The following is an 11,851-nucleotide window of genomic DNA, read 5'->3' as shown; positions in this document are numbered from 1 at the left end:
TTGACAGAATTCTCTAGTCACCACCACCAAGTTAGTAGAACTTCGTGATGAACTATAATTCAAGGGATGACGAAAACGATTCCCGAGCTCTTCGTGATGCTGAAATCGACGAAGGTAGAAATCAAGAAAGAGCATCAAAGTGTTGATGATTGACAAGACCACTAGTTTCAAGAAAAGGGCAAAGGGAAAGAAAGGGAACTTCAAGAAGAATGGCAAAGCAAGTTGTCACTCCCACGAAGAAGCCCAAAGCTGAACCAAAGCGTGAAACTGAGTGCTTACACTGCAAAGGAAATGGTCACTTGAAATGGAAATACCCTGAATATTTGGTGGATAAGAAGGATGGCAGAGTGAACAAGAGTATATTTGATATACAGATTATTGATGTGTACCTTACTAGTGTTTATAGTAGCCCCTGAGTGTTTGATACTTGTTCGGTTGCTAAATATTAGTGACTCGAAATAGGAGTTACAGAATAAACAGAGACTAGTTGAGGGTGAAGTGACGATGTGTACTGGAAGTGGTTCCAAGATTGATATGATCATCATCGCACACTCCCTATACTTTCGGGACTAGTGTTGAACCTAAATAAATGTTATTTGGCGTTTGCGTTGAACATGAATATGATTTGATCATGTTTATTGCGATACAGTTATTCATTTAAAGTCAAAGAATAATTGTTGTTCTATTTACATGAATAAAACCTTCAATGGTTATACACCCAATGAAAATAGTTTGTTGAATCTCGATCGTAGTGATACACATATTCATAATATTGATGCCAATAGATGCAAAGTTAATAATGATAGTGAAACTTATTTGTGGCACTGCCGTTTGGGTCATATCGGTGTAAAGCGCATGAAGAAACTCCATAAAGATGGATTTTTGGAATCACTTGGTTATGAATCATTTGATGCTTGTGAACCGTGCCTTTTGGGCAAGATGACTAAAACTCCGTTCTCCGGAACAATGGAACGAGCTAGTGACTTATTGGAAATAATACATACCGATGTATGCGGTCCAATGAGTGTTGATGCTCGTGGCGGGTATCGTTATTTTTCTGACCTTCACAAGATGAATTGAGCAGATATGAGTATATCTACTTAATGAAGCACAAGTCTGAAACATTTGAAAAGTTCAAAGAATTTCAGAGTGAAGTGGAGAATCGTCGTAAAAGGAAAATAAAGTTTCTGCAATTTGATCGCGGAGACAAATATTTGAGTTACGAGTTTGGTCTTCAATTAAAACAATGTGGAATAGTTTCACAAACTCATGCCACCTGGAACACCACAGAGTAACGGTGTGTCCGAACGTCGTAACCGCACTTTATTGGATATGGTGCGATCTATGATGTCTCTTATCGGTTTTACCACTATCATTTTGGGGTTGTGCATTAGAGACAGCTGCATTCACGTTTAAATAGGGCACCATCAAAATCCGTTGAGACGACGCCTTATGAACTGTGGTTTGGCGAGAAACCAAAGTTGTCATTTCTTAAAGTTTGGGGCTGCGATGCTTATGTGGAAAAGTTTTCACCTGATAAGCTCGAACCCAAATCGGAGAACTGCGTCTTCATAGAATACCCAAAGGTAACTATTGGGTACACCTTCTATCACAGATCCGAAGGCAAGTTATTCTTTGCTAAAATGGATCCTTTCTAGAGAAGAAGTTTCTCTCAAAAGAAGTGAGTGGGAGGAAAGTAGAACTTGATAAGGTAATTGTACCTTCTCCCTTATTGGAAAGTAGTTCATCACAGAAATCAATTCCAGTGATTACTACACCAATTAGTGAGGAAGTTAATGATGATGATCATGAAACTTCAGAGCAAGTTGCTGCCAAACCTCGTAGGTCTTCCAGAGTAAGATCTGCACCAGAGTGGTACGGAAATCATGTTCTGGAAGTCATGTTACTAGACCATGATGAACCTACGAACTATGAGGAAGCAATGATGAGCCCAGATTCCGCGAAATGGCTTGAGGCCATGAAATCTGAGATAGGATCCATGTATGAGAACAAAGTATGGACTTTGATTGACTTGCTCGATGATCAGCAAGCCATGTTAAATAAATGGATCTTCAAGAGGAAGACGGACACTGATAGTAGTGCTACTACCTACAAAGCTCGACTTGTCACAAAAATGTTTTCGACAAGTTCAAGGTGTTGACTACAATGAGACTTTCTCAACTGTAGCGATGCTTAAGTCTGTCAAAATCATGTTAGCAATTGCCACATGTTATGAAATCTGGCAAATGGATGTCAAAACTACATTCTTTAATGGGTTTATTAAAGAAGAGTTGTATATGATGCAACCAGAAGGTTTTGTTAATCCTAAAGGTACTAACAAAATGTGCAAGCTCCAACGATCCATCAATGGACTGATGCAAGCATCTCGGAGTTGGAATATACGCTTTGATGAGTTGATCAAAGCATATGGTTTTATACAGACTTTTGGAAAGGCCTGTATTTACAAGAAAGTGAGTGGGAGCTTTGTAGCATTTCTGATATTATATGTGCAAGACATATTGTTGATTGGAAATGATATAGAATATCTAGATAGCATAAAAGGATACTTGAATAAAAGGTTTTTCAATGAAAGACCTCGGTGAAGCTGCTTACATATTGAGCATCAAGATCTATTGAGATAGATCAAGACGCTTGATAAGTTTTTCAATAAGTACATACCTTGTCAAGATTTTGAAATAGTTCAAAATGGAACAGTCAAAGAAAGAGTTCTTGCCTATGTTGCAAAGGTGTGAAATTGAAGAAGACTCAAGACCCGACCACGGCAAAAAATAGAAAGAGAATGAAAAGTCATTTCCTATGCCTCAGTCATAGGTTCTATAAAGTATGCTATGCTGCGAACTAGACCTATTGTATACCTTGCTCTGTGTTTGGCAAAGGAATACAATTTTGATCTAATAGTAGATCACTGGACAGCGGTCAAGAATATCCTTAGTGAGGACTAAGGAGATGTTTCTCGATTATGGAGGTGATAAAAGAATTCGTCATAAAAGTTACATCGGTGCAAGCTTTTACACCGATCCAGATGACTCTAAGTCTCAATCTGGATACATATTGAAAGTGGGAGCAATTAGCTAGAGTAGCTCCGTGCAAAGCATTGTAGACATAGAATATTTGCAAAATACATACGACTCTGTAATATGACAGACCCGTTTACTAAACTTCTCTCACGAGCAAAACATGATCATACCTTAGTACTCTTTGGGTGTTAATCACATAGCAATGTGAACTAGATTATTGACTCTAGTAAACCCTTTGGGTGTTGATCACATGATGATGTGAACTATGGGTATTAATCACATACAGATGTGAATATTGGTGTTGAATCACATGATGATGTGAACTAGATTATTGACTCTAGTGCAAGTGGGAGACTGAAGGAAATATGCCCTAGAGGCAATAATAAAGTTATTATTTATTTCCTTATTTTATGATAAATGTTTATTATTCATGCTAGAATTGTATTAACCGGAAACATAATACATGTGTGAATACATAGACAAACATAGTGTCACTAATATGCCTCTACTTGACTAGCTCGTTTATCAAAGATGGTTATGTTTCCTAACCATGGACAAAAGAGTTGTCATTTGATTAATGGGATCACATCATTAGGAGAATGATGTGATTGACATGACCCATTCCGTTAGCCTAGCACTTGATCGTTTAGTATGTTGCTATTGCTTTCTTCATGACTTATACATGTTCCTGTAACTATGAGATTATGCAACTCCCGTTTACCGGAGGAACACTTTGGGTGCTACCAAACGTCACAACGTAACTGGGTGATTATAAAGGAGTACTACAGGTGTCTCCAAAGGTACATGTTGGGTTGGCGTATTTCGAGATTAGGTTTTGTCACTCCGATTGTCGGAGAGGTATCTCTGGGCCCTCTCGGTAATGCACATCACTATAAGCCTTGCAAGCAATGTGACTAATGAGTTAGTTGAAAGATGATGTATTACGTAACGAGTAAAGAGACTTGCCAGTAACGAGATTGAACTAGGTATTGGATACCGACGATCGAATCTCGGGCAAGTAACATACCGATGACAAAGGGAACAACGTATGTTGTTATGCGGTTTGACCGATAAAGATCTTCGTAGAATATGTGGGAGCCAATATGAGCATCCAGGTTCCGCTATTGGTTATTGACCGAGAATAGTTCTAGGTCATGTCTACATTGTTCTCGAACCCGTAGGGTCCGCACGCGTAAGGTTTCGATGACAGTTATATTATGAGTTTATGAGTTTTGATGTACCGAAAGAGTTCGGAGTCCCGGATGAGATCGGGGACAAGACGAGGAGTCTCGAAATGGTCGAGACGTAAAGATCGATATATTGGACGACTATATTCGGAGTTCGGAAAGGTTCCGAGTGATTCGGGTATTTTTCGGAGTACCGGAGAGTTACGGGAATTCGCCGGGGAGTATATGGGCCTTATTGGGCCATACGGGAATAGAGGAGAGAGGCCAAAAGGAAGGAGGCCTGCGCCCCCCCTCTGGTCCGAATTGGACAAGGGGGCCGGCCCCCTTTTCCTTCTCCCTCTCCTCCTCTTTTCTTCTCCAACAAGGAAAGGAGGAGTCCTACTCCCGGTGGGAGTAGGACTCCCCCCTTGGTGCGCCTCCTCCATAGGCCGGCCGCCTCCCCCCTTGCTCCTATATATATGGGGGCAGGGGGGCACCCCAAAGACACAACAACAATTGATCCTTGAGATCTATTAGCCGTGTGCGGTGCCCCCCTCCACCATAGTCCTCCTCGATAATATTGTAGCAGTGCTTAGGCGAAGCCCTGCGACGGTAGAACATCAAGATCGTCACCACGCCGTCGTGCTGACGGAACTCTCCCTCGACACTCGGCTGGATCGGAGTTCGAGGGACGTCATCGAGCTGAACGTGTGCTAGAACTTGGAGGTGCCGTAGTTTCGGTGCTTGATCGGTCGGGCCGTGAAGACGTACGACTACATCAACCGTGTTGTTCTAACGCTTCCGCTTTCGATCTACAAGGGTATGTAGATTACACTCTCCCCTCCCGTTGCTATGCATCACCATGATCTTGCGTGTGCGTAGGAAATTTTTGAAATTACTACGTTCCCCAACAGCAATCCTAAATGCTTAGTATAGGATGCTAGTTTATCATCATTGGCCCTACATTCTTGTCGGTCTGCCTTGCTATAATATCGGGCCGTGATCACTTGGGAGTTGATCACGGGTATATACTATACATATATACATACTATACAGATGGTGACTAAAGTCGGGTCAGCTCGTTGAGTACCTGCAAGTGATTCCGATGTGGGGGCTGAAGGGGCAGGTGGCTCCATCCCGGTAGAGGTGGGCCTGGGTTCCCGACGGCCCCCGACTGTTACTTTGCGGCGGAGCGACAGGGCAGGTTGAGACCACCTAGGCGAGATGTGGGCCTGGCCCTGGTCGGCGTCCGCAGTTACTTCATAATAACACGCTTAACGAGATCTTGGTATTTGATCTGAGTCTGGCCACTGGCCTATACGCACTAACCTACTACGCGAAAACAGTTATGGGCACTCAACGTCGTGGTATCAGCCGAAGCCTTCATGACGTCAGCGACTGAGCGGCGCGCGCCAGATTGGACCGCATGACGTGACTTCCTTTGTAGTGGAGGTTGCTAGGTCTGCTTCCGGTCGCCCTTGCAACATGCAGGTGTGCAATGGGCGATGGGCCCAGACCCCTGCGCGCATAGGATTTAGACCGGCGTGCTGACCTCTCTGTTGTGCCTAGGTGGGGCTGTGACGTGTTGATCTTCCGAGGCCGGGCATGACCCAAGAAAGTGTGTCCGGCCAAATGGGATCGAGCGTGTTGGGAAATGTGGTGCACCCCTGCAAGGAAGTTTATCTATTCGAATAGCCGTGTCCCTCGGTAAAAGGACGACCCAGAGTTGTACCTTGACCTTATGATAACTAGAACCGGATACTTAATAAAACACACCCAGACAAGTTCCACAGACAACCCGGTGATCGCTTTTCCACAGGGCGACGAGGGGAGGATCGCCGGGTAGGATTATGCTATGCGATGCTACTTGGAGGATTTCAATCTACTCTCTTCTACATGCTGCAAGACGGAGGCTGCCATAAGCGTAGTCTTCGATAGGACTAGCTATCCCCCTCTTATTCTGGCATTCTGCAGTTCAGTCCACCGATATTGCCTCTTTACACATATACCCATATGCATATGTAGTGTAGCTCCTTGCTTGTGAGTACTTTGGATGAGCACTCACGGTTGCTTTTCTCCCTGTTTTCCCCTTTTCCTTTCTACTTGGTTGTCGCAAACAGATGCTGGAGCCCAGGAGCCAGACGCCACCGTCGACGACGACTCCTACTGCACCGGAGGTGCCTCCTACTACGTGCAGGCCGCTGGCGACGACCATGAGTAGTTTAGGAGGATCTCAGGCAGGAGGCCTGCGCCTCTTTCGATCTGTATCCCAGTTTGTGCTAGCCATCTTATGGCAAACTTGTTTAACTTATGTCTGTACTGAGATATTGTTGCTTCCGCTGACTCGTCTATGATCGAGCACTTGTATTCGAGCCCTCGAGGCCCCTGGCTTGTATTATGATGCTTGTATGACTTATTTTATTTTTAGAGTTGTGTTGTGATATCTTCCCGTGAGTCCCTGATCTTGATCGTACACGTTTGCGTGTATGATTAGTGTACGATTGAATCGGGGGCGTCACACCTTTGAGGTAGACAAACAAACCTTTACAAGGATGAGGCACACTCCACAACTCAATTGGAGGCTCTCACCAAATTCCCGCGGCTCCCAAAGCCACAAGAATCACAAGGTCGAGGGAGACACTCCACAACTCAATTGAAGGCTCCTCAACTAGTCTCCACGGCTACCAAAACCACGGGGACGACCATGAACCGTCTAGGGCTCCTAAGAACCCAAGAGTAACAAGAACTCAATGGAATGGAGGGGGAAATCGAATTCCTTCGGTGAAAGTGTAGATCAAGGTCAACTCCCTCAAATCCTAGAAGGATAGAGTGTTTGAGTGGGTAGGGAGAGAGATCTTGGTGATTTGATCTTGCAACAATGGTGGGGGAAATATTTCTGGTCGTGGTAGTGTGTTTGGGGAAGAAGGGGTGACTTATATAGGTCCACTGGAAACTAGCCGTTTTTTCGAGGAAATACACATCCGGAATGGATCCAGAATTCATCTGGACTTCCGGACGCTCGGAATAATCCGAATCCCAGCTCACTGGTCTCCGGATAGAAAACAGGGAGTGGAGACTCATTTCGGAACCAGTCCGGAGTGAATTCGAAAATTCCGACTCGGCCGGAATTCTGAGTGAATTCCGAACCACTCGGAATTAGTGCATTTTGCGAGTTTTCTGTGGTAGATCAAATTTCTGTCAACTTCCCCAATGATTGTAGGAATGTGGGAAGGTGTAGACGTGATTTGTGAAGGTGCAACATTTCCCAAACCATTCCAAAGAGACGTCCCTCTTGATAGTACAACTTTCCTATGACTCAAATAAACGAGTAAAATTAGGGCCACCGTCTTCAAGATTTTTCCTTTCTCTGAGGGATCATCCGACAATGTGCAATGCTTCTATGTTTCCTAAAACACTTGAGTACACATTGAGATCATTTAATCATGTTGTTAACAAACACCAAAATATACTTAGGAGAAATATGTCCTTACATATGGCTCCCCTTGTGTCGAATCAAAAAATTTGGGTTTTACTTCTCTCGAAGACTGTTGCGATCCCATACACTTGTGGGTCATCAGCCCATAATTGTTGAACAAGGAAAGCAAGAAGTCCAAGCCGGACCCAAACAAGGAAAACTTACCGTACAAGGCAAGAAGAAATAGAGATAGACTCCAACTCTTACTTGTAACCGACCTAGGGCACCCGGGACCCAGCCTAGTATATAAAGGCACGGGAGGGGGCTCTCTAGACACCGAACGCACAATCCACCGTAGTCCCCCATAGCCATCATCAACCTTGTGCCAAGTCGCGTCTCGCCTTTGTAATCATCTCCATCAATATGATCAAACAAGCAGGGGTAGGTTTTTACCTCGTACGAGGGGCCGAACCTGGGTAAATCTTGGTCCCTGTCTTGCCTGATAACCGTCGAGTCCACCGGCATCGTACGTTTGCTCCCCTATACAGAAAATCCTAGCTACTCAAGCATGGGATTTGCCGTTTGCCCCCGAGCTTTGCGCCGGATCGATGGCGGCGGCGGCAGCTGCGACCGCGCGGACGGGATACGCCACCCCCAGGTACGAAACGAGGTGGAAACGAACCGGCGGGAGGCGGCGACTCTTTTCTGCTGCAGGGAAGCGGGGGCGGGAAGCGGCAGCGAGATTCGGTAGCGGAGAAAGGCGGGGAAAAGAAGAACTCGCGCGCGGTGAAACTTCAACATGAGTGTCCAAAAATGGCCACCAAAACTGAACAGATGGGGCACAGGCGGGGATTTTTCCTGCTCACCGTTTTTTTTTTCCGATTGAGGGCTTATTCGGGATCTGATCTTTCCATTTCGTTCCGGGCAAAAAAAAAGTTATTTTTCGAGCCGGGGCTTATCCAGTTCCGTAGAGATGCTTTTAGGCCTTCTTGGGCCTTTTTCCGTCGAGGGCCTTATTCCGTTGAATGTTTCGTCCGAGTCCCTACGTAACAGATTTCCCTTTCCCTTAAAAAGAAAAACCTAACAGATTCCCTATATTCTACCTCAAACACATAGCGAGCCCTAATTTGCAGATCGGCGTCCACATCGAGCTGCTACTCCGCTTCTCCGCCGCCTTCTTTCCCCTCATCGTTTCTTCCCGCTCAAGCCACCGCCCTCCTCAGCATCTGACCTCCCCGCCGCACCGGACGCCGCTGGTCGCGCGCGCGATGGAGTCGACGTGCGTGTCGTGCGGCGAGGGCCCGGTGATTCCGGAACCGGCCTCGGGCGTGCTCGTCTGCACCGCCTGCGGCGTCGTCCACGACGCCGGCGCCGACGAGTTCGTCAACTCCACCTGCTTCACCGAGGGCGGGGAACTCGACCGTCGCGCTGCCACCACCGTCCACCACAGCTCCCAGTCCCCCTACCTCGACCACAAACTCTACGCCGCCTCCGACGTCATCACCTCCATGGCCGCCCGCTTCTCACTCTCGGCCAGCCGCGTCGACGAGGTCCTCAGAATAGCCCAATCCGCCACCGACAGGAATCTCGCCTGCCTGGGCACTGCCTTTCTCCCTGCGCTCGCAGCCGCCTGCACCTTGCTCGTCGCGCGATCCCACCGCCTTCCGATCTCCTTCGCCGAGGCCGCTGAGGCCGCGGCCTGCACCACGTTCGCGCTCGCTAACCTCGTGTACCGCATCGCCTCCCAACTCTACCTCCCTCCCCTCCCGTCCTTTGACTACTCCGCCGCGCTCGAACGCGCGGTGGAACGCTCAGGCAAGCTCACCGAAGCTGCGGGTGAGAAGAGGGATGCCATCCTTTCCCAAGCCCGATTTCTCCTCTGCTGCGCCTCCAAGTGGTCGCTCACGACCGGAAGGCACCCGCTCCCACTTGTCGCTGGCGTGATAGCTTTCGCGGCAGAGCTGAACAAGGTCACCTCTGTCTCTGTGGAAGATATTGCCCTGGATATTTCGGCGGTGCCGCACACCAGCCGCCTCCGATACAACGAACTTGTTGCTGCGCTGGTGGGTGCCGCGCAGAAGTTGCTTCCGTGGGGCTCCGACGTCAATACCAGAAACCTTCAGTTAAGTGCCCCCAGCCTGCTGCAGCTCATGCAGATGCAGTCACAGTCCGGCCAGTCGGAACAGTTTCAAGAGTGCTTCCGTCCAGACATTGCCAGCACTGTGAAGGAGTACTCATCTGTTGACTTGGACGAATCCAAGTACTTCCAGATTGACCCCCTTGATGTTGATGATTTCGATTTCAAGAATTATGGGCAAGAGTTGAAGGAACCAGAGGATTTGAAGATCTTAGAGGGATGCATGTCAGATACTTACCAGAATATCTTGAAGAGGATTGCTCAGCTAAAGGAACTTGGGAACTTTGGTAAAGTTCCTAGCAGGAGGAAGCGGTGGAAGAGAGAGTTGGAGCTGGAACCATGGGATAATGCCCAGACCAAGAACAAACCCCTCGAGGAGGAAGCAGATATTGACATTGGCTATGATGCACCTCCTCCATCCTTTACTGCTGGAGTGGATTTGCAGAAGCGGAGGCGAACACGGATTGAAGCTGCTAAGTGTCGGATCAATGAAATTATGAAGGCTCCTGCTACTCGTATTGCAAATGCAATTGATTCACCGTCTGCTCTTGGACATGAAGATGTCTGTCCACCACAAAAAAATATCAGGAAAAATCAATGGCGAAAGAGACGAAATGAAAAGGATCATCTGACAGAGATTTCAAATGCTCCGGACTGTGTGAAGAAGAGAAAGAAAAGAGACTCATGTAATGTTATTGACTGGGAAGATTGTGTCATTGAGCTCCTGTTATTACATGGTGCAAATGAAGCAGAGATAGAACAAGGCCAGTACAAAAGATTGTTGGAGCTGCGTGTCTTCAGTGCATAAGTGGAGAGCGATGAAAACTTGGCGATGCAGACTCTCCAGTCATTAGTATTTGATTACTGGCTTGCTTTCTGAACATAGGTTGTCATTACTCTGAATCATGCATAGTTTTTGTTAGAGAAATTCCTCGCTGTTTGCATTATTCACATGATTGCATCCCGATTTGTCTACCGTATTTACTATGTTCACCGCCGTGTGTATTTATCCTACCATAGTGCCTAAGGCCCCCCCAGGCCACTTTTTCGGCGCCGGCGCCGAAAAAACGGCCTAGTCGCGCCCCCAGGACGCCGAAAATCGCCGGTTCAGACCTTTTTTCCGCCCGGCGGTCACAGACCGAACCCGGCGCGCTGGGGAGCCGTTGGGGGCTCCGGCGCTAGGGAAAAGCACGCCTGGCCCACACCGACAGGGGAAAAGTCAAGTTTTTCTTCCCCCGACTCGCCTCGCACCCCCCGCGCCCTCGGCCACCACTAGCTGTATCCCGGCGACGGGCGCCGGCCTACTCCGCTAGATAGTCATTCCCCGCCGGAAAATAGCAGTGCTTCGCCGCGGCAGCCCCTCCCGCAGCACTGGGCGCTGCCGGCCGCCGTTTCCGGCCGCGGAGGCGCGGTTTAACGGCGGGTAAACGCCCACCGAGCGCAAGGTGTTCGACGTTTTGACTGACTCGGTGATGGACTCCGATGAGGAGGAAGAGCTCGCCGCGCTGCTGGAGGAGGAAGCCGCGACCGACGTCCAGGAAGAAGAGCATCTGATGGTGCTCGCCGCCCTCGCCCAGCTGCTGGCGAGCAATGAAAAGCCGCGTCGAGGTGGCTCGGCGCCGGGGCGGGTGAAAGCAAAGAACCGCCATCGTCTGCAAGGCCACTGCATGCTCTACTCCGACTACTTCGCCGATGCTCCACTTCATGGCGAGAGAACATTTCGGCGCCGTTATCGGATGAGCCGAAAGCTCTTCCTCAGGATTGTGAATTCCATCCGGGAGTTCGACAACTACTTCAAGTGCAAGATGGATTGCACTGGCGCTCTTGGATTCACCTCCATCCAGAAGTGCACGACAGCGATGAGGATGCTTGCATATGGAGCTCCCAGTGATTCACTCGACGACTATGGGCGCATGGCCGAGTCCACCAGCATAGAGTGTTTCTACAAGTTCTGTCGGGCAGTGATGGCAGTGTTTGGGCCACAATACTTGAGAGCACCCAATGCGGAAGAGACTGCTCGGATCCTAGCCCAGAATGCAGCAAGAGGATTTCCTGGGATGCTTGGAAGCATCGACTGCATGCATTGGAAATGGAA

General features: G+C 47.9%; 1 protein-coding gene across 1 annotated transcript; it reads left to right on the top strand.

Annotated features, from left to right (window-relative positions):
- The first annotated feature begins 8,791 nt into the window (after positions 1-8,791).
- On the top strand, positions 8,792-10,727 carry LOC119340185 (plant-specific TFIIB-related protein PTF2-like). The gene has a single exon (XM_037612084.1). It carries the CDS (start codon positions 8,888-8,890, stop codon positions 10,562-10,564), a length of 1,677 nt encoding a protein of 558 aa, XP_037467981.1. The 5' UTR covers positions 8,792-8,887; the 3' UTR covers positions 10,565-10,727.
- The last annotated feature ends 1,124 nt before the right edge of the window (positions 10,728-11,851 follow it).

This window comes from Triticum dicoccoides, chromosome 7B (assembly GCF_002162155.2).
Source record: "Triticum dicoccoides isolate Atlit2015 ecotype Zavitan chromosome 7B, WEW_v2.0, whole genome shotgun sequence".
Classification (NCBI taxonomy): domain Eukaryota; kingdom Viridiplantae; phylum Streptophyta; class Magnoliopsida; order Poales; family Poaceae; genus Triticum; species Triticum dicoccoides.
Note: the sequence above shows the minus strand (reverse complement) of the source record. Positions and strands in the feature narration are given on the sequence as shown.